The sequence below is a fragment of the Botrytis sinoallii genome (assembly GCF_014898435.1).
Source record: "Botrytis sinoallii strain Bc 23 chromosome Unknown BSIN_004, whole genome shotgun sequence".
NCBI lineage: Eukaryota > Fungi > Ascomycota > Leotiomycetes > Helotiales > Sclerotiniaceae > Botrytis > Botrytis sinoallii.
In genome coordinates this window covers 3,058,964-3,082,687 of record NW_024066031.1, presented here as the reverse complement: position 1 = coordinate 3,082,687, position 23,724 = coordinate 3,058,964, and the positions used below count along the sequence as shown (strand labels likewise).

At 39.3% G+C, this 23,724-nt stretch overlaps 5 protein-coding genes across 5 annotated transcripts; 1 reads left to right on the top strand and 4 right to left on the bottom strand.

Moving 5' to 3' along the window:
- Nucleotides 1-2,271: 2,271 nt before the first annotated feature.
- EAF02_003286 (uncharacterized protein) lies at nt 2,272-3,454 on the bottom strand (the record flags this gene model as incomplete). Its single annotated transcript, XM_038899334.1, has 3 exons — nt 2,272-2,865; nt 2,917-3,094; nt 3,237-3,454. The coding sequence occupies 3 exons, from the start codon at nt 3,452-3,454 to the stop codon at nt 2,272-2,274; spliced, it is 990 nt and encodes a 329-aa protein (XP_038761622.1).
- Nucleotides 3,455-8,377: 4,923 nt separating this feature from the next.
- On the bottom strand, nt 8,378-10,693 carry EAF02_003285 (uncharacterized protein; the record flags this gene model as incomplete). Its single annotated transcript, XM_038899333.1, has 4 exons — nt 8,378-8,410; nt 8,486-8,982; nt 9,108-10,474; nt 10,545-10,693. 4 exons carry the CDS (start codon nt 10,691-10,693, stop codon nt 8,378-8,380), a joined length of 2,046 nt encoding a protein of 681 aa, XP_038761621.1.
- Nucleotides 10,694-12,903: 2,210 nt separating this feature from the next.
- On the bottom strand, nt 12,904-13,846 carry EAF02_003284 (uncharacterized protein). The gene is made up of 3 exons (XM_038899332.1): nt 13,811-13,846; nt 13,594-13,751; nt 12,904-13,537 (listed from the first exon to the last, which is right to left on the bottom strand). Coding segments are annotated over exons 1-3 (612 nt in total). The 5' UTR covers nt 13,813-13,846; the 3' UTR covers nt 12,904-13,085.
- A 434-nt stretch (nt 13,847-14,280) lies between these two features.
- On the top strand, nt 14,281-16,020 carry EAF02_003283 (uncharacterized protein; the record flags this gene model as incomplete). Its single annotated transcript, XM_038899331.1, has 1 exon — nt 14,281-16,020. The coding sequence occupies one exon, from the start codon at nt 14,281-14,283 to the stop codon at nt 16,018-16,020; it is 1,740 nt and encodes a 579-aa protein (XP_038761619.1).
- Nucleotides 16,021-16,783: 763 nt separating this feature from the next.
- On the bottom strand, nt 16,784-18,460 carry EAF02_003282 (uncharacterized protein; the record flags this gene model as incomplete). Its single annotated transcript, XM_038899330.1, has 1 exon — nt 16,784-18,460. One exon carries the CDS (start codon nt 18,458-18,460, stop codon nt 16,784-16,786), a length of 1,677 nt encoding a protein of 558 aa, XP_038761618.1.
- Nucleotides 18,461-23,724: the final 5,264 nt, after the last annotated feature.

Below are 23,724 nucleotides of genomic sequence, written 5' to 3'. Positions count from 1 at the left end.
TTAAGTTCCAATAAAAATGGAATATTAGTATTCACAATATGAAAAACAATATATCCAAATGATGTATCGATACAAAATAAACCTATTGATATTGCAGTCCCCTTCCCAAAGTGTATATTCGCTGCTCTTACTATTTGTAGATTATATGTCACTGGGCATACCTATTGTCATGTATGATATTATCCAATCCCAACTGTAGATTTACCTATACAAGTTATATCAATACATATACCAAAGAACTCCTTGCTTATATAATTTGTGTAAAAGATATCTATTATATTTTCTACTGATAAAATAGTTTTAATAGGATCTCTAATCAATATATACAATATCGTATTAACTGATAACTAATTGAATATCTCTTGGCTATTTATAGATTCTGAATTAACAAAAAATGCTTCTTCTTTAATATTATCAATATCAAGATCTACAAAGAATTATCCTATTTCGGTTTCTAAATTAGATTTTGTATTAATAGCTTCTTTTTTGTATTCGATTAATTATTAATTATAGCACTTATTAAATGTGTTATTATTATTATCCTTAATCTTTTCCTGATATTCACATCAGTTTTTATCCTATTCCTTTTAGGAATACTTTATTAATCGATATCCCTCTTTTTTATATATCCAGCAACGATTTCATTGTGTTATATGGATATATATATAGTAGTAAGCTATCAGGAAACAATCCCTGATACTGTGCCTTTTGGACAGATTGTGTGTGTGGTGTAGTGGTAAAGCTTACAACTCCTATTGTGTCCGCTTACGTAACAGAGTATCAGGGATTTTATCTTGTGGATATCGTTCTGGGATCTCTGATTTCGGGCTTTTAATTGGAACTGGGTGAACAACCAATTGAAAAGTGGATCGAATTAGGGACGAGGATGTATCTGCTTAATGATTGGATATTCTGAATTCATTAATAATGGATTATTAATGGTAAGGGTATTGGATAATAGAAGAGTGTTATTCTATTATTACAAATCATATGATTGACTATAGTATAGTATAATAACCCCTATACTAGTCTTTTCGGGACGAAAAAGGTTAAAGAGGAGGGCTTTGTTATATGGATATATATATAGTAGTAAGCTATCAGGAAACAATCCCTGATACTGTGCCTTTTGGACAGATTGCGTGTGTGGCGTAGTGGTAAAGCTTACAACTCCTATTGTGTCCGCTTACGTAACAATGTTCATAATCTCTAGTTTGATTAGGATTAGATGTTTTTAAGTGATTTCAATCTTCTTATCTATTAGAATAGGCTTAATAGCTTTTCCTTTACTGATTAGATTCCATTCTTTTTTTTTGCTATAGTTACATAATTAGGTTTAATTGATATTGTAGTAATTGGGATTAGATTTTTAACTAGTGTTTTAACTTGCAATTTGATTTTCCGTATAGTTGATTCGAGATAAGTGATTTGAGATACAATAATATTGAAGGTTGTAATAAACTTTCCTTTTTCGATATATTCTCTAAAGATTTTAAGAAGATCTAAAAACTTAGATTGTTTGTTATATAATTGAGTGAAAGTGAATACTAATAATATAAAGTCTCTCGCTTTTAGAATTACTTCCTTTAATATAATTGATTTGTTTTGTATTCTGAATTGTTTGTTCTGATTACTAAAAAATATTATAAAACCACATTTCTTATTCTGATTGAATATATAGATAGTATTGATTATATCTTGAGTAATGAAGGGTCACTAAGTAAATTAAACTCTTCAACTCTTCTTCTAAAACTGATTAACTGATTGATTAATAGAATGGGGCTAGAGATTTCGAATTGAGGGTTTTCAAAAGACAAGGAAGAGTTTAAAGATATTGGGATACCTAAAACAATAATAGAATAAGTATTTGATATAATAAGGGCTTTAGAAGAAGCCTTTATTATAACTATATCCCAAAATGTTAATAGATTATTAAAACAATCCATATTAAGAGTTATATTCTTATATTAAAGATTTAAAATGAAAATTTACGCGAATTTTTATATAAGTTTCGTGTTTAAAGCACTAACAACAATATCACAACAATTACTAATCAGAATCACTTGAGGGCAATTGCAATCAATTTGGTTTAATAATTATAATCTAAATCGATCGCGAAAGGGTTGTATTTCGAAGAAAAAGTTTCCTTCGAAATTTGTTGTGTGTGTTCACTCAGATTCCATATGCTATCCAACTAATGACTTTGCCTCGCCTCTGAGACACAAACCGAACTCAATCCAGCCATGCTCCACTCCTTCCGATCTTTCCGCTTTTTCAAGGTATTGGTCTAGATCCGCGTGCCCCCTTCGCAGCCCTTTCCAGCTCGGCAATGAATACCTCTAATTCATCGATGATATGCTGCTCTACTTCAGCCTGCTCTGTCTCCGCTTTTCGCAATTCATCGTCTAAGCCCCTGTCTGCTTCCTTGTCAACAGACGGTTGACATTCAATCAAAGGTTCTTCGTCATTGATACCATCCGTGTCCAGTATAATGGTCCATATCTTTGAGTAATCTTCAATCTCGTTCAGGCTGGATGAAGATTTCAACGAACGTAGTCTTCTCCATTCACCGTAAGCCATTGCTGTCTCCCATCTCCACCCTCTGTGTTCATATTTCGCAATAGTATTTTCAAGGTTACCATTAGGTATGGAATATAGATTACCGGTCCCCTTGAGTTCGTAGGTAGTTCTATCGATAAAGTTTGAACGAGGAAAGAACGAGTAAGCGAAGTTCCACGAGATAACGTTCACAACAACCGTATGGTTAAAGCCATTTATGATTGCATTCCAAGGAGTATCAGTTGTCAAGATCAATTGGATTTGAAGTGGCTTCTCCTCAGTGAGGCCCATCTTGAGGTATGTTTTGACCTATTTTCATGTAAGTATATATTGAAAGTTTGTGGCGGAGATACTAAATACCTCTAAGATATCTGACAAGTGGCCTGCATAAGCATGCAAGTCATTACCTTCATCCTCTTTTGCGGCCTGTAACTTGTAGCCTTCAATGTTGACTAAGTACTCATCGAGTCGATCGTGACTTTCTAAATCATCCGAGCCATTCACATAGATATCTAGATCGGATTCTTGCCAAAATCTCCTTTCAAAAAATTGTAAGGCAAAGCTTCCAGATATAAGGGCATTATATGTAGCCAACTTTGATCAAAATGTGATAGGGTCCTCAATAAATCGTTTGAGTTGACGATTAACATTCCATTGAGTCTTAAAAAAGCGATTCAAACAATAAAGAAAGCTGTTTAGTGGTCGCTCGGAGCAATAGTATTTCATTGGGATCCAGATGGGTACAAATGTTGTCGAAGATAGGATAACATAGGAAGATATCTTCCCAGCCAGATGACGAATTAGATTCGAGCATTCCGTTTGTAGGTAGACTTTGATGAAAATGCATTCTTGGATCTTTGAACTTTTTGGTGGATGTTGAATATTTTTGAGCAAACATGATGACGGAATTTTTGATTCTTTATAACGAAATATTTAATGCAGAAACACGCTATACAAAAGTAAGAATTGCGCTAATGGACTGCCATTCGGCATAAAAGAAAAATGAATCCAAAAGAAATGGTGTAAAATGGAACAAATATTTATGAATGCCGTACATGATCTGTAACTTGCATATGTTCAAACATCTAACCTACCCCAACACAACACCACAAAGTGTGCGATAGCTTCTTATAGTATCGGGACCATGTGTAACACTACATGAAGAAAACCCATAACTAGCACTACCTCTCGGTATGTATGGCATTGATACGATACAATGAATTTATCTTGAGATGATGGAATGTGTCAAATACATACATGAACCAAGACAGTTGATATGTGAGAAGTGATGCAAATTCGTCTCAACAACATTGATCGGTTGCCTAAACAGTACCAGATGATCGAAACGATTGATGAATGAAACCACCATTGATATTTGGATCGCAATATAGAAATGTTTGAGGAGCTCGAATTTCCAAAAGATGTGAATGTTAATTAAACATTTCTGGAGGAGCTGGGCTTGATTTGATACTGAAATAAGCCAGCGGAGGATCATCAATCATGTGACTGGTGGGTGGAGCTGTAGAAGGCTAAGTGTCTCGACTGACAGGTGAAGCCTTGAAATCTTATAATATATTGAAACCCTTGAAGCAGTTGAAACAGTTGGAGAGACTGAAATTACATGAGATATTAAAAGCACCTGGAACTTTGACATAATATAAAATATTGAAATCTTATAATATATTAAAACTCTTAAAGAAATTAAAGTAGTACAAAACATTAAAAACACTTAGAACTTTAAAATCATATATTTATTTATTTATTTATTTATAGTGATTAACGTCTAATATCTGACCTCCCAAGGGGTATTCTAGATATACTAAAAAGCGGGCCTATAGGCCGCTAGCATTCCAGCCGCTTATAGTAATATAATGTTAGCTAATCAGGGGCTTGTTGCCTTTGGTATTCCCTTGCTCAGTATTGCTTATGGCGATCCTGCGGCTATTCTGTTTAAGGGTTTGTGATCCTATTTCAAAGGGCTTTGTTTCATATACCATCCAAATATCAGCGAATAATTAGATCAATTACTATTGATTAGGAAAGCACTCGAAGTGCTTATAGCTATTTAATGTAAGTCTTAAATTAATTAGAATGAAGAACTTATTCTTAAGGTATTAAAGCAAATTAGAATTCGTATAATTTCATATAATTTGAGTATATTCTAATATAAAATCTAGATCTAGTGAGAAGATCAGTAAAGCTATATTGTATTTATAGGATATAATTGATATATACTATCGCATCCCATTTGAATCGAAGTCGATTTGGTGTAAGCAGCTAGTTATTGTGTATTTGATTATTGATTGAATATTGAAAGAAATGTAATGGGCTTTTCTCAATTCTATATATATAGATATTCATATTATTTTCGTAATTAAATCTGATATGATAGATTATAAAGTCATTATATCCAGTCCATATCACTATAAATCTATATAATATTCTATAAAAAAGCTTAAGGCTTTCCGGCTTCAAGATATTATATATTGGTTTTTATATATTATATATTTCGAAGATCAGGCCTCTTTTTTCCTTTTATTATCTATTTTCGGAATATCGATATTTGATATATAGGATAAAGCGGGAATTATTAATTATAAAAAGACAAAATAAACTAGAGTCAAGCAGCCCAGCTATGCTCTGATTAGTAAAACGATTGGCTGCTTCATTGCCCTCAATCTCAATATATCCAGAGAACTATTTGATTACAATATTGTAGTATTATATTGTTTGATAATACTTGTAGTATGCTTATTGAGAGAAGGCAATAATGCTTCCTTGTATTCCTTAGATTATTGAAGTACTATTAATATATAACCATATTCATTCCTAATAGAGACAATCAATAATGCTTAGGAGGTATTTTAGTTCTTGCTATGCGCCGATTGCCTTAATATCAAAAATATACGATTGTTTATATATATAGCTATAGCCGCTATCGATCTATTACTTACCATAATAGATTGCAAAGCCGAACCCCACACAGTGATTATATTCGTTATATTGTTCAGATCTGTTTGAAAATACAGAATAATCTTTTTAAGGGATTAAGTTTTATTATTCTTTGAATATTTTTATAATATTCTCTTTATTTATATTATTTATTGAATTAATATAGCATTTAGAAGAAAAATGAGATTATAAAATCTAGGGCGTTTGGTAGCAAAAATCGCTTATCCCATTCTTTACAGTTTTGTATTAGAACCTTTCAGAATATTTGTACCTTGTCCTCTCTTTTTGATATATAGCTTTAATTGATTTATAAGTAAATATTGTGTATTTATTATCTAAAGCCAAAATACAAATTTCAATTTGGCTTACTCTAATACAACAATTCCAGCTAGGAAACTAATTTCTACAAGGAGTATAATTATTGGGATTGTTTTATAAACAAATAAAGCTTTCTATATTATACTATAAATCGTTTTGCTAACTAGATCGATATATTTCTTGATCCCAATATTGATCGGAATATAGCCTGCATTTGGGTGTTATTTGTATAGCCTATCGAATCATACTTCGAAATCGAAAAGGATAATAAGGAGTATACAGATAATAATCGCTTTTCGCAAATAAGCTACAGATAATCCATAAGTTGTATAAGCTATTAATCAGATATAAAATATAATATATATAGCTTTCACAATATATGTTTTGATATATTATAAGAACATTAAACACTAATCAAAAAAGATATTAAGCTAGTATAAAATCAATTATACTTTGTTAATAAGTTTTAGAGGGGTTAGTGTAATAATTAAATCCTGATTTATCCTTATAGTCAGATTTGTAATTTTATGTTTTCTTGATATATAAAGTAGCTTAAACTTTTCTGAAGTGAAAAAGACCTTATTCTGATCTCCCTATTATAGAATACATCGAACGGTTCGGTGGAGCATACATATATTTGTGAATAGATCCTTAAATATATAATATATAGCTATATTATCAGTATATCCGAAGCACTATGCTCTATCTTGATTGAGAAGCTCAGCAAGGTAGAGGGTATACAGGATAGGGGAGAGTGGCGATCCCTGGGGGGTACCGCATGCGACCGGGAAATCCTGTGTTGTGATCCCCTCAAGCCTTACACGCTTTAAAATCATATAGAATATTGAAATTTTATAATATATTGAAACCCTTGAAGAAGTTGAAATAATTAGAAATACTAAAATCACACATGTAAAAGGGTTCGGGAAACGAAAGAGGAGTTATCATTTAGAAGTATAGTTATTGATGAAGACTAGAAAAGAAGTTGAAAGCTTCGCTTCCAACTTATACTAAAGAGCTAGCTAAAACGGCTAGTATAGCCGGTCACGTGCCCAGAGGGTACGTGCGCCCTCACAACACAAGACATTAAAAGCATCTAAACTTTGAAATTATATAAAACATTGAAATCTTATAATATATTAAAACATTTAAAGAAATTAAAGCAATTAGAAATACTGAAATCATACAAAATACTGAAAGCACCTGGGACTTTGAAATCATATAGAATATTGAAATCATTTGAGGCGTTGAACTCATTTGAGGGTTTGAAACCGCGTGATGCATTCAGAGAAGGCGGGGCAGGGTAAGGATAAAAAGACTAAGACAGGGAGATAGATATAGGCATAGCAAGAAGACAGGCGGGAATCAAGGACAAAAAGACGAGGTGGAGGGAGACAAGAGCAAGAACAAGGTCAAATGAGACTAGGTGGAGGGGGAGCAGGCAAAGAGGCAATTATAGACATGTCAAATTACACCGGTAGTATCACATAAGACAGAGCATTGGTTGTGGAAAGACTTTTCATATTCATTCAAAGTAATTAATCATCCATCGCATTCCATATTTCTTTTTTCCTCCATCAATCATATGAAGCAGACTTCTTTCTGCCGTACCTGCCAACTTTTTGGGTCTCAGTCTCAGCCTGAATGGACAGGAGCACTTCCGAATGCCATCAGCGTTATAGAGAACAAGCACCAACTCTTCCCTTAAATCTTTTTTAAGAAGAGAAATGCCTATTCTATGTTGTGCCACTGTCGTATATCGATTTGATCGTAAAAGACGCCCACTCGTAGATGATGTGAAAAATGAAAAAGTAAGAGGAAAGCCTTCAATTCAAGCTCTCAAATGGTATCCTCCCTTGCCATGTGTCTTATGAATAAAAGACAACGAAGAAGAAAATATCGAGAATATGAATCCCACTTTTTTTCTATCTAGAAATGCGAAATGCAGCAAAATGCAGTGTAAAGAAAAAAACGAAAATATTTGCAAATCTTCCATAGTGGAGGACTCATGATCCATGGAAATGCTGAAAGCAGGACCAGTAAGGTTTTGGAGAACATGTCTATCGTAATGCGTTTCTTGGAAAACCTAGATGAAAGCTTATATAGCCCCCTAATCCAGGTAATAAAAAGCATCGTGACCGGTAAGCAGTAAAAGGATGACATCTCGTGTCAGCCGTCTAACTGCCTTTCTATAATGGGTATCGATGCGAGGCGACAGTCATAAACAAAAGACAGGTTCTATCGTATGCCGATCAATGGTCGAGCGAGACCACGTGTAAAAGCCCGACTCTATCGCTGAATGCAAGAGAAGACTTTAATCGTGGGTATTGCTACCAGAAAACAGAAAAGGCGCAGAATAATTCGTTGATGAGCAAATGTAAAGCTGAAGTGTAAGGAAAAGTCGACAGAGAAAAGCAAGTTTTTTTTGTGAGGATATCAATGAGAGGTACAATGACCATCAATATCCACTAAACGTCTCCGTTCAAGTTCTAGAGTACCGAAATCGAAATACGAATTTGAGCAAGGAACGAAAAGCGTTTGGTGTAAGGTTTTACCACCAGCTTTGGCCACCACCACCAGCAGACTGAGGAACCAGAAGTCAGTAATTGTTTTAATGCGTCTTGAGCATTGGAAATGATAATTGCGGAATTGAACTTACTGGATTGCCATAGCCTCCACCATTGCCGCCACCACCGTAACCACCACCACCACCATATTGTCCTGGAGGAGGGCCGTAGCTAGCTGGAGCAGGTGGACCACCGAAGCCACCACCACCACCACCATATCCACCAGAGGCTGGAGGTCCACCGAATCCACCACCTCCGTTAAATCCACCACCGCCACCTCCGCCGAATTTACGGAAATCACGGTTGGCTCCACCACCACGTCCACGACCACCAGATCGACCTCCTCGTCCACCACCAAAGCCACCACCTTCACGAGCAATGTTCTCGAGGAAAGATGGAATCTCTTGGTTGGCTTCCTTCAAGAGTTCAATAAGATCGCGACAGACACCACGGTTTCCACGGTTGAAGAATGCAGTCGAGATACCAGTGTTACCAGCACGACCTGTACGACCGATACGATGAACATAGTCATCAATGTCGGTGGGAAGGTCGTAGTTGACTACATGCTTTACATTGGGGATGTCCAACCCTATGAAGATAGAATTAGCATTGCCTATTCAAAAATAAAATCTCCTGAAAGAAGATTGTGTAGAAGGGGGAAGCGAGGAGGGAGAATCAAGATCGGAGGAAAACCCCGCAAAATTTACAACATACCTCTGGCTGCGACAGCAGTAGCGACAAGAATTGGGCAACGGCCATTTCTGAACATCTCAAGAGCACGTTCACGCTCACGTTGAGTACGATCACCGTGAATAGAGGTGGCGGGGAAGTTTTGGTTGATCAAGAAGTCTGACAAGGAATCGGCCATGCGCTTAGTCTCAACGAAGATGAGAGTAAGACCAGCACCGTGAGTGTGGAGGATGTCCAAAAGGACGGAACGCTTGTCAATGTCCTCGACGTATTCAACCTTTTGAGTAATGTTCTCAGAAGTAGAACCAACACGACCAACAGACCAGAAAACGTAATCCTTCAAGAAATCACGGGCAAGCATTTGGATATCGCGAGGGAAGGTGGCTGAAAACATGAGGGTTTGACGGTTTTGAACACCTGGCATGTCCTCACCCTCAACAATTCGTCGAATTTGTGGTTCAAAACCCATGTCCAACATACGATCAGCCTCATCAAGAACCAAATACTTGATGTTTTGGAGAGAAATGCGGCCACGCTCAATCAAATCGACAAGACGACCCGGAGTAGCAACGAGGAGATCACAACCACGTTCCATTTGGCGAAGTTGAGAACCAATATCGGCACCACCATAAACGACACAAGGGCGAACCCATGATCTGTAAGCGAATTTGCGGGATTCATCGTAAATTTGGGAAACAAGCTCACGAGTTGGGGCGAGGATCAAGGAAGTTGGGTAAGCCTTGCGAGTGCGTCCGAAGCTTCCTGCAGCATTAGCTGGAACAGGAGATGGACCAGTTTGGAATGCTTGAGACAAATGGGGAAACAAGAAACCACCAGTCTTTCCGGAACCAGTTTGAGCACAAGCCATCAAATCACGTCCACCCATAACAATTGGGATAGAGTATTTCTGAACTGGGGTTGGGACTTTGTAATGTGCCAACTCAATGTTCTTGATGAGATGATCATCGAGAGGTGGGTTGGTGAACTTGAGGACTGGTTCTGGGACATCTTGACCAGATGCTTCAACTGGGATATCATCGTACTTTTCGAAGTTGATACCGGTTTGTTGCTTGGTTGGATCATCGGCAACACCGAAGAGTTCACGTTCTAAACGAGCGTTGGCAGGTCCAGCAATGTGTTTTCCATCTCGCCATTGTCCATCTCCACCACCACGAGCTTGACCACCACCAGCGCCACCAGCACCTCCTGCACCTCCAGGACCGCCAGCACCAGCTGCAGGGTTTCCATAAGCGTTCTTGTTGAAAGATGGAGGACCAGATGGGTTCCAGTTGTTTCCACCTCGTGGTGCACCGTTTCCACGTGGGGTGAAATCAGGAGCATTAGCCCAAGATTCACCTCCAGCTGGACGTGGACCATTAGCGTATCCATTACTAAAAGGAGAAACAAGTCAGCACATCTATCATTACGAATGCATCTGATGAAGATGGGGAGATAACTCACCCTTGAGGGGCCCAAGCACTACCATTCAAGTTTGCTGGTGGACCACTTGGAGCAGGGCCACCCATCTTGCCTCGCATGTGGGGAGGAATATATGATCGAGGTTCACCACCGTTAAGGTTGAGACCATTCATGTTGAGTTGATCCGCCATGTTGAATAAAATTCTAGAAGATCAAAGTGGTGTAAAAGTTGTGAGGTTATCGGGTATCGATTGATAAGGGTTCTTCGTAATTCGGCCGTAGTATTATCGAACAAATTAGATTTGACTTTGAAAAGTCTTTTTTGGTAACTTTTGAACGTCTCGTGTAAAAAGACAGTTGAGATGATAATCAGAAATCTAAGAAACCGAAACGCAATGGAAACGATTAAAAAGAAGAAAATTTGGATGAAGTTATTGCTTCCGTTCGTCTTTTATAAATAAGAAGAGTGAGGAAACGTGAATGTCGAGACAATCGTCAAACTCTTTTCAACTTGTTTTCTTAATAGCCTTCGAAAGAAACTTCAAAGACCGAAAGTAAGAAAAAAAGAAATAAATTGATCGTAAAAAAAAAGAAGCTGTTTGGTGTTATCGGGGTTGAAGAAGGAAGAGATTTTATTTTATTTTATTTTGTGTGTTTGAAGAGGAAGAGGTTTCGAAGGAAAAGAGAAGAATTTTAGTAGAACCAGCTTAGTACTCTCTCCTAGTAGAATTTTTCGATTTTGGACCAAGTGCGTATTCAAATCGTGGTAACTGGGTAAGAGAGGCAAAAAAAAGAAAAAGACGTTAGTCTCGATTGGGTAAGCGGACTGAGAGACCCTGAGCTAAGCCCTTATGGACCATTTTAGTAATGATGAATAATGATGAACCCAATGAAAAAATCAAGAATTTTAAAGTTCTCAACTTCCATCTGGAAAAAGTCCCTTAACTACTAGGTCCCCCAGGCGAGCCTGATATCATCCCGCCGCCCGCATCGTGTTCCATCCTGTACATAGTAAAATGAATACCTGCTATACAGACACCCTACCTACCTAATCTTTTTATATACCTACCTGGGTAATACTTACTAAATGAACAACATCCGCACCTTTGTCGTATATCATCATACTTAGCTATTTCCAGCTACCCACTCGACATCTTCTACGGAGTAGATACCTACAACGTGCCGACTCATTTATTCAGTCTTATTATATATACACAGAGTGCACGTATCTATTACCTACCCTAGGTACTAGGTAGCTGGAGTATCAAGGTTTTAGCCACTGCAATTATTTTCACTTATTCATTGGATGGATTTGTATGACGCTCCGCTGGGCCACTGCCGTGGAGGCTTCTTCGCTACGCTCCATTACTTCACTCCTAATCTACCATGTTGTTTGCATAAATCTTGATATATTATATTTATCTGGTTGCTGCCTACTAGGTAGCTACCTATATGATACGTTATTGCTAGAAATCACCTACGAAGTACTTCTCTTACCTTTCTTCATTTCAATGATCCTGACTACTAGTGTCCTCCCCTCCCTGTCTGGTGTTGACACGAGTAGGTTCGTATCAAATGACGTCGCACAGTCATCAATTGTGTTTCAGTCGAACATCGGGGCGAGTATCGCAACCACTATGTTATCTTACCACATACAGTCACTAGAAGATGATATCGATACGTTCAATGATGGAGAAGGATCTAGACATAATTTAGATCAGTTTGGAGGTATAAGCTCTGGTTTGATAGACAGTACTGTATTTTTATATAAAACAGCACATGACATTCGTAAGATCAAGGTTTGAGAGTCCTCCTGTCAGTCTCAAATCTGCTTTCTCCCCTTCTAGACATCTACTGTATCTATACCCTTAAAGTTAAATAGACATTCTACAATACCCATCTCAATATCGGTCACTATGCATGTCTACCTTTCTTTTTTGATGAAGTGAAAAGAAGCTTTCGCCATGTTAAATATGCAGCCATGTTCTAGACCGTCGATCGATCTCCAACTTCCAGAAAAATGATAGACATCTATGAATATGACCTACATCTAGGTTCGGCTATAAAAGGAGAACCCGCCTGAGACCGTACTTTAAGAAAGAAGTCTTTGGAAAATTATATCTTCTTAATGGGGCATGTGAGGCTGGAGTCGTGTAAGTTGAACTATACGCTCTTACCGTGTTGATCTTTGTCCAAACCATCTGGAAGATCATACAGCAAGATAACGGACGATGGAGAAAGAGGGTAGGCATCGATAACCCTTAGGCTTAAGACAATTCCTGCGTGTACCCGGCAAGAAGACTGTAGGATTGAATCACAACGTTTTGCGAATGTGGTGGATAAAAAAAGGTAGCCACCACGGCAGTGGTGCCCTGGAAGGTCTAGCGGGAGCGTCATTTCAAATATACCAAAAATTTCTAGACGGATCAAATCACAATGCGTTTCCAGTAATGAATCATCGAAATAGGTATCGCCAGTTTATGCCATTTGATGCCACGCTAATATACACCCATGCCTTAATTCATAGTTTATCTCCTGTGTCATAAAGGGCCCCTCATAAGAAATCATCCTCGAATCAACTCTCTAAGGGCAGTCGATTCTGGCACTGTCATCATAATCAAGCTCCTTAATTCCCTCCTTCGTAATAACTTTAACAGTCATTCCCTTGAAATCAATCGGCAACCTCCTCTTCAACTCATCCGTACACATCCTCAAAACTTTCATTCCTTGTTCAAAATCAATATCTGGGTGGTGGTGTTTATCAAGAATAGACAAGCAGTAGTATTGTGCATAGCCGTGAGCTGCATATGGAAGGGGTGCAAGTGACGCTAGGTAATCGAGCCAGTATAGGCTGGGCTTGTCGGTGATAGGATCAACACCGCCGAGGAGAAGGTTGACATTGTATGGTTTGCGGGAGCGAAGAGATTGTGCTAATTCACCACGGACAAAGTGAGCAACCGCGGATGGGGAGAGATCGATGTTATTGCGCATGGAGTAAAGTTGAGCGTTGGCTTGAATGTATTCTGCGAATTGAACTGTGAAGCGCTAATATTAGCATGTTATTTTGTTGCAGAAGACTGTGGACAGTTACTTGTATCTCCAGCCTCTCCGGAGAATGCCATCAAGGTATGTTGGTTTAATGCTCTTGTCTTGTCATCTGAAGCTTTGAGAATGGTTGCACCTCTCATGGCAGCTTTTGAAGCCGCAATGATGGTAAAGTCCTTGCCAGTTATTCCAAGTAAGACCTCCCTAAGAAAATGATCTTGTCAGCGCAGTCATCCAAAGACTTTTTTTTTATTCAAACTTACATATTGATAGTGATTTAAGTTGTAGGATGAAGCTTCAGATTGTATTAACTATTGAGACTTTGGAGCTCCAACGCGTGTAGCTCTCGCTGCCTCATTCAATTCGGCGCTAACATGCTTATGTCTTAGCGCCACAAGCTTGAACATTTGATTGTAAGAATGAATAAAATCCCGATTAATCAACTTTCAATTTGATCATGATTTTCTTGCGAGATATTGATCCAGATAATCTATGAGTCTACAGCTACCTAGTATGTCATCTCTACGAACATGATCTGTAATTCTTTTGATGTATGAATCCATAACCTTTAATCTCGATAGATGTCACGTGCTACACACTCCATTTTGGATCCACTCAATCCCTGTCTCGAAATTCTGCGGCAGAATAATTCTACCCAAAAAATTATTTTGATAGGACGAACATTTTTCTGTATTTTCTATCGTGACCTTTCTTTTTCCCAACCGCCACAATTATGTCTTCTTTCTTCACAATACCCAACTCCCAAAAGAAGAGGAAACGAAATGATGCCCCAGAATTACCCAAGAAAAGATTAGCTGCCTCATCAAAAGCTCCCGCGAAACAGCCAAAACCTGCGAAAACCCCCGAAAGAGATGAATCGATTTCTGGAAGCGACTCGGAGAGTGAAGGAGGTCAATTGGACGATGATGTTGCAGATCTCACCTCGGATGATGAATTAGAGGGAGAGAGAGAAGAAGAAACTGCGGCGGAGCGCAGGCTGAGATTAGCAGAAAGATATTTGCAAAATATCCGGGAGGAGGTAGCAGATGATGAAGTTGGATTCAACGCCGAGGACATTGATCGAGATTTGATCGCCGAACGCTTAGAAGAAGATGTTGCGGAATCGAAAGGAAAAATATACAAAACATTGGCAGACGAATTGGAATTTGGGGAAGCATCGAGTTGTCATTTTAAGAAGGATTCGCATTCATTTACGAGTGTAGCTACCTGTGCGCCATATGTTTATACTGTGACCAAGGATATGTGGCTAGTCAAGTGGAAAATACAGGACTTACCAAGGGACCAATATCCGCAAAAGAAAGGCAAGAAGAAGAGCAAGAAACCTTCACCACCGCCGAAGAAAAAGCCTACCCTAGTAGCTTCAGTACGAGGGGATCAACGAAAGTCGAAAGTGACATCCTTCATGGGGCATACCGACGCAATTATAAGTGTGGCCGCCTCACAAGATGGTAAATTCGTTGTAACTGGTGGTGTGGATCGAAAGATTATTGTTTGGAATGCAGAGACTCTTCGACCCATTCGAGTTTTTTCGCAACATCGAGACGCAATCACAGGGTTAGCTTTCAGAAGAGGAACAAATCAATTATATTCCAGTTCAAAGGATCGAACAATTAAAATATGGAGTTTGGATGAAGGTGCATATGTGGAAACTTTGTTCGGTCATCAGGATGAAGTTGTGGATATCGCTTCTCTTGCCCAAGAACGCTGCATATCAGTAGGCGCTCGTGATCGTACAGCCCGTTTATGGAAAGTGGTGGAGGAAACACAACTTGTTTTCCGTGGCGGTGGAGGTGAGAAGAAATCTCGTCACAAGAACAATCCTAATGACCTCCGTACTCTTGAGGGTAGTATCGACCGTATAGCTATGGTTGATGAGGATATGTTCATTACTGGAGGTGACAACGGATCACTGTCTCTTTGGACCATTCACAAGAAAAAGCCAATCTACACATTGTCTCAAGCTCACGGAGCAGACGAGCCAATAAAACCCGAAGAAGCATCCGCAGAAACCGACCCCTCCAAAAGAATCGTACCTCGTCCCTCACCCCGCTGGATTACAGCTTTAACCACAATTCCCTACTCCGACCTCGTACTCAGTGGTAGTTGGGATGGTGTAGTTCGAGCTTGGAGAGTCAGTGCCGACAGAAAAAGCCTTGAATCTATGGGTCCCGTTGGTCGAATCGCTGATACCACTATGAATGGTGCAAAAACCAAGAAACATGGATCCCAAGCACCAGCCCGCGGCATCATAAATGACATATCAGTCTTCGAACGCGGTGATAGGGGAAAGGACGGTGTATGTATCATTGCAGCTGTAGGAAAGGCCCACCGTTTAGGTAACTGGCAAAAGGCACCAGCGGGAAGAAATGGAGCAGTCATATTTGAAGTGTCGAGGAAACAGATAACTAATGGTGTTAATGGGCATGCGGATGAAAACGGGAAGGAGGCATGATATGCTTTGCAAACGTATAGTTGGGGATCAATTGGCCCGGGAGAGTTTTGTCATAAGAGGCTAGATGCGTGATATCTTCATTTGTGATTACGTTTACTTGTATGTATGAAATCGAGGTAGATACATAGCTCAATAATGAGGTAGCTTCTGGCTCTTGAGAATCTTGCTGAAAATCTTATGCATGTGATGGTATTGTGTGTTATTTTGGTATTCATGGTTGTGTTCCATGCATTTGAACATGTAGGTAGCATACCCCACCTCTTCCCCCACCCGTTTTCCCCTTTTCCCAACCGAGCAATGTCAAACCATGAGCCACGTGTCTCTGGACCCCTCACGCAACAGACAGATACGACGAATTCGGAGAATGATTGTCAAGAATGACACTTTCATGGGCGGATACACCCCAAGAAACCCCGTACAAAATAAACCACTTTGCGAGAATGATGGGGAGATCATCTATAATGAATAGGTCTTCGCTGCCTTTATGATTTGTTAAATTTCCTGGTATCATTTCTTGACTATATCATACACATACAGCAAATTCATCTTGCATCTGGTATCTCCTCTCGACGCACTAATTAATCACCCGATATGTGTACACTTTGTCCGTGTCATAGCCCAAGAATATCTGGGCGATCAAATTTTGCAAGTGATTTCGAGAGAGTGCAGTGGTTACCAATGAAGAAAGCCGAAGTTGTATCACCAACTAAGTCTTGTTGAAGGAGGACCCTAATGGTATAAATTACGGCATTTTGAATCCCCATCAGTTAGCCTTGCTCTTCCCTTTCCCAACAACCTCTCTTCGCTTCTCCCAAACCTGCAAGTAACTCTCTCCTAAATGCAAAAATTCTCTTTGCCCTCCTTCCACAAATAGGTCCTGCACCACCTTCCACTCTCCCGTCGCCTTATCTCTCAGTTGCACTTTCCAGCTCCTCTTTTCCGATTCTCCTTCTACACTATCTTCTCGCCCTCTGACTGCTTCATGTACTATATTCGCAACTAAATCGTACCATATTGGTTCTCCAGGTCTAGCATGTTTCATGTCGGGTTCAATATATGGTGACATATCGAGATTGCGCGCGTCAAACGTGACAATTGTAGGATTACGTTCATCGACGAACTTGTTGTGCGAGAATCGTTTTATGTGAAAGAGGAGAAAGGGTGGTAGTGGATGAAGTAATCGGTAACGTTTGCGCATGTTGAGATGCTCTTGCGCTTTCAGACCATCGTATTTTGCGAGGATACTGGTCAGAGGAATTTGAGGAATGATGTTTCGTTCTAATTCGTCTTGAAATAATGGCGCTGGAGGTAAATCTAATGTGAGTAGCATGAACCTACTAACATCAGTTTTGACATCTGCATCTTCAAATCGTAGTCGATCACCAGCATCTGCTTTGGCGGTAATAGCTTGAGATTCGACTTTCAGCTTTCCTTGGAATATCTTCTGTATTATTGAAGAGCCAGGTTTAGTTTTGGAACCCCCGAGTGCGAGATGTAGGTTATTGAGGAACCAAGAAAGGAAATCGACAGGGTCGGACTGGGTGGTTAGATTGAACTTCTTGTTTGATTTGAGGGATATTTCTTGGAGAAGTTCGTGCGGAGAGACATGAGATTTGAAGGCTCTTGGATTCCAAATCTTTCGGAATAAAATCGATACTCGTTTGATGAGTTCCGCTTTGTTGTGAAAGTCCTCCAATAAAAAGAAATTTCGAAGAGGCGGCACATGAGAAAGTGCTTGTATTACCACATTGAAATAGTCGTTATCCTTGATGTTGTTCATACCGACAAAACCTGGTATATATTCTTTGCCAGATAGAGTCCAAGAAGATTTGGCCTCACGGTCCATAGCCATAACCTGCTCTTTTGTGTATGTAGGATCAGATACAAACTTTATGTCGTCCAGACTCTTATTTTTTACCTCGTATCCTTCTGGTAGAACGTAGACCTTTTGTGTTTGCATATTGATGAATACGTGATGCCCTACCTCAAGAGCATGGAAATAGGCATGAGACTTTGTCCCTCGACCCTGATAGTATTTCCCGCATACTAAACAAGCGTATACGTTGATATTTGAAAGGGAAATCGAACAGAGCTTTTCGAAATCGAAGTCTAAGACATTGCGATTGATGGTATCAAGGTAGAGATCGTCGTAACCTTCCATTGGTGCCTTTTCTCGAGGGACCACAAGTTGCGAATCTTCATCCTCAACTTCAAGATCTTCCATTCCATTTTTCAAATCCTCCTCATCCTCAATCTGCACCGGTCTAGGTTCTACCGTCCTCTGTCGTTTCGGGGTGGGTTCTGTTTCCAAATGCGCTCCATTGATCGAATCGTCGCCATCACTTTTTGCGCCGGCATTCGCAGAGTCGCCATCGCGTTCTTTACGCTTCCTAGTCGGGACATCCATATTTTTAGAACTTGGCATGTTGATATCGGACATAGCTGTAGAAGATACTTTAAGGCGAGGCAAATGGAGATGGAAAGTTGACCTCGCTTGTTATTTATTTGTAGCCTTGCGCTAAATTTAATTTTGGGTGTTGAAGCTGTCTCCGGCTACCTAGGTACCTAGCCTAGGTAGCTCCAGGGGCAATGACCACATCAAAGCCACACTCAAGCCACACTCAACATCAGCGAAATAACAGGCGGAACCTTGGAATTGACCACCATTCGAAAAAAACTTCAACAACTAAGACCTCCACGTCTCTTCTCAATATAATATTAAATAATAAAAACACTTGATAACAATACAAAGAAAACTCAAATTTTCGTTTGCTTTTTTCAAATTTCAGTATTTAATTTGAAATGAATTTATAATCTATTGAAAAAGTCCTTTGAAAGGGTACTCAATTTCCGCCTGTTTTTTTCGCTTACGTAGAGCCACACTACACACTACATATCTCCATGTCCCTCAAAACAACATCATACAAAAAACCTACTTCCACCCTGCGCCTTTTTTCTAATTCAAATCCACAACTACCAAAGCGAGGATGTTCTCTTAAGAGACTGATCCTGTGATATGGTTCATTCTCGACAATTAAAACTGAATGTAAAAGATATTCAAACTCATCTACATTGGAGCGAAGCTTGCTATAAGGGTTTATGAGCTTGCCCTCATGATAATATCTCATTTCTTTGGATAGCATACCACCAGTACTCAACTAATCAACCAAGCTAGTTAATAGTTGAAATGGATTATCAGAAAAGGATGCTCCACTGATATTCGTATGATCATTACCCTGCCGTGGAGGCGAAACATACACCCGGAAGCAAGTACGAGCTCGTGTATTGAGCAGTAATCGGAAATCAAAATAGGATCACAACTAAGAATGCCGACTGCTATCCATTCTCCTCAAATTATACGGTAGAAACAGAATCATAAAATAACAATGGTGCGCCGTCGGAAGCATCATTTGGTATGACATTACAGCTCTATCTCAATCACGATCATCATCTTTGTCCACCCCAGGGCTCAACGAACTTGACTGCTTTTTCCAGCGCATCTTCCGCTTCCTTCATGAAACCTAGAATTTTCACCGCACCTAAAATATCATGTGTTGCATTTTAGATCTTCGAAGTCCTATCAACGCTTTGGAAAACTCCACATGTTGATCGTATAATACTTCCAAGGTGCCAGTTGAAATGAAACGAGTATCTGGAATTTTGAACTTGTTTCCTGCTAGGAACTCATATAGATGGTTTCTGTTTTATCCTGGGGGTAAATATCGGCTTGCAATACATTCTAGAATCAACCCTAACATGTAACCTGTCTTGTCGTTTTGATGGCTGTTCAATATCATTCCGTTAGACACCAAATCTATTCATGGGCTCCAGAAAACTCCGACTCTTGGTAAAGGCAAACTTCCTTTCTCCTCACTGCTAGTTAGATTGCGTGCTACTCCCAAGAAAACTTGAGCACTTGTAAATTTGCCAGATAAAACAATATCTTCGAGTCAAACATTGAGTCGTTGTAAACGTAGGAGTATGCTGTCAAGCCATCCTGCAGAACAGCTGTAAAATACGCTATCTTATCAACTACAAAACGATATTGTATTATAGAACAGACAATTTAGATGCTTGAGAAGAACTCCAGGCTTCTACGTGCTATCTACGAATCGATAACTACTAAGAACATAGCCACCGTCTAAATGAATAGCTAGTCGCTCTGGCATGTCTTTCGCGGGAATGGAATTAATGGTGTGGGACACAAAGCTGCACTAATTGTGACGAGACTGACAGTATGTTAATTAGCGAGACCACTTTATGTCGAGGGCATTGTGAGAGTGGACTGTATAATGATAAAAGAGTCTTACCGGAGGTCACAGATCTGGTGGTGCGGTAAAAGACTCGCATAGGCCACCAAATGAGAGAAACATGCAAATCAACAGCTGAATCGTGCTTCAATCACAAATTTGGAGAGATGATCTTGGATTTTAATAGAAAGAGAACCATGCCAGTTAAATCGGTAATGCAATGTCCAATAGTCAAAACGTGATAGAGAAATTAGTATGCCTAAAGATGAAACAAGCTTAGATTGGATGCAGCGAGAATTACCACGCTTCAAGCCCTCAGCAACTGACAATTCGTGCTATTATAGTCTATATGGATAGATGTTAGAACAATATCGTCTCCATGTGGTGAAGAAAAGCTAAAACGTATACGAGATCCTATGGTGACCTAACCATGGTGCCAAAATCTTAACTCCAAGGTTCAAGTAGGTGCTATCAAGCTTAATCTATTCTTCTGTGGAGTCACAGCCGGCTTGAATTCTTCTAGTTTCATGGTCTTTGGCTCAATATTTCGACTCAATATCTGGCAGTAGCCAGGTATCCGACAGTACCATTAATGTAATAGGCCCTTAATCAAGATATGCCCTCAAAAACGCTCTTATGATAAGATTGATCTTTAGCTGAATGTTTGTAGATTGAAATGAATCTATCAAAGCCAACGGCTCATTTTTGATTGTATGTTTTGAATTTCTTTGCTTGCCTGAGGTAAAGTGTCGGATTTCCATTCGTAGCTCTCAGTGTGGGGTTTCATTATCAAAGCTAGGTAGGGTACTTGCACGAACACTTGGAGGTAGGGAAGCTGATTGGGGCTTTGGACGAAAGGGATTCTGTCTATCAATGGAGCCAAAATTTCTGGAATCTCTTATTTGGCTACCTAATCAAGGGCTCATGCACCTAAGTTCAGATTGCAATAGATGACAGGCAGTAGTTACATGATCACATGTCACAGAACTTAAAGTATCCATGGATGTTTAAACAAGGCTCTGAAGAGAATACTCACATTCTTTACGGATTTAAAAGTTAAAATGGATCGATAATGCTCGGTCTGAGTAGCTTGTGCCTTTGAAATTGCTAATGCTAGTGAATGCTAGTGACAATAGTCAAACTATTTGCACGAGCCAGTACATTTCAAAGGATTGAATTAAATTTAAAGATGTAATCATACCGGGCGATTATCAAAATGGGAACCCGAATCTGACTTCCAGAAGAGCGGGGGACAAAGCGCCATAGGTAGTTAATAATGATATTGATAATGATGTCCGGAATAGTTGCCGAATATTGTTTTGAAGCACCGCACTCTTTAATAATTATTAGAATAATTTGAATCTTGATAAGAGCTATAGACTACCTACGAATCACTACTCAAAGACCGTTGGATTTTCATAGTACAACGCGAAAAAAGGAATAACCCCCAAAAGCGGCCTCACTTTGGACATCTCCAAATCTGTGCATTGAAAGATCGAGAGATTCAACACTTTTTCGGCTTCTGCAGTCATTCATCGGCATTCACTAGATACCGAGGTAGCTAATCACAAATACCTAGGTAGTTCTTTCAAGATGAAAGTTTCCTTGATTTGTCACCTGAATATTGTCATTTTTCCAAGGAACAATCATAACCTTGGAACATCTGACTGCCGAGGTGTGCTCTCGCACCTGAAGAAATTCACCCTCAATTAATGACAAACTATTATTGCCTTATCATCTGCGTTGGAATTGCTGTACGGCGAGAGGAAGCATGATAAAGGGGCATGAATTTGTTGAGTCTAAAGATATATGAGGCTGTAGTGCCATAAATATAAGCAGTTTCTACCCTTATGGATGGACATGAAAGATTGCAGACAGAATAGAGCAACAGAGACCAGCTTCAGTCCAAAACAAAGAGACATATGTGTCGGTTGGTCGGCATCAACCTAACTCTCTTTGCTTCCAAGCGAAACATGACGGATAAGTCAATGTTACTACAAATCATTATATACACTTCCAGAAATTGTTTTCCCTGCTATCAATCTGCTGGTGATTAATTTAAATAGGTCGCATCTATTCGACTTTGATATCATTTCTAGTAGCATAGAATTGTGGGTCAAAAGATCTAGCAAACTTGGAACATTAAGCGAGTGTCCTACTAGACATTCGTCTAATCTCGCAAGATCATATGATGAATACAAACATAGAATGCACTGTCATCCGAAGTCCGCGATCTAAGTCCTTTTTATTTTCCTCTCCAAAAGTGAAATGAGTCAAAGCTGCCGTAATTGTAAGTGTTGTCATGGAAATGAGGTTGTCTGAGCCCCACATTGAAAAATATTCACCACGCGACGATGTCAATTAGATGAGCAAATTTCTCCATTCACAGCCTTTCTAATTTTACCTAGGTTGCGTGATAAACCGTCAGTAAACCTGTGATAATTCACCTACAATCTCACTAGCGCGCACAATCAAGATTGGAAATATACACTTAAGGATCTGCAAATTTCGACCTCTTCAACAACCCCATCACCTCTTCCAACTGTAAGAAACACAACCAAAACTTTCATATTCATCAAAACTCTTTACACAAAGACCAAAATAATCTTTTTGCAAGTTATTGAAACTATTAAATCTTCAGAAACTTCATCAACAGAACAACAGAACGCCGTTACACGTAAGTTTCTCGATCTATCAACGGCCACAAATCATTCGTCGTGCGCTTTGCTAATTAATTCCATCAACAGAGGAAATTTACCAAGCATAAAGACTTTCAAACTTCAACCTTTACGGCTTTCATCTTCTTTACAGATACCCAAATATTCCAAGTTGAAGATCCAAGTGTTAATTCTTCCAATCTCTCTTCGGCGCCTAAATGTTCTGCACCATTGCTAACTGGTTCCACACACAGTCTCAAAATGTCCAAGAACAGCCTCGACAACCTAGCTCCAGGCGTCAAGCCAAATCTTTTCGATCCACGTAAGAAAAAAGCTCCACAACAGCTACTTGCCCAAAGATCAAATTTAATGAGGGAGCAGCTCAACCATCCGTTGACACAGAGATGGGAGACACCCCTCGGCCCGGGTATGACATTCTTTCTCAAACTTTCTACGTGAATTGCGCTAATAAATTGCAGAGCCTGGTGTACTCGACCCTCAGCATGGTAGTGAAGGAGTTGTAACCAACTCACACCAGCGGAGAAGAAAGAAGCGGTGATCTTCGGCGCCGGAATGTACGGAACAGGTATGATATCTGGTACTTGAATCCTTTATGTGAGCTGTACTAATGGATTCCAGTCTCTGCAGATGGTAACCATAAATTCCCAGTCATCCAAGATATTTGGAATTTCGTTCAATGGCGGCAAAAAAGTCGACGAAGACACGCTTAAGCTTCAGCTCGGAGCTGTCAGTGATGAATTGAAAACCTATAAAAAGGATTGTAAGAAAAGATTCAG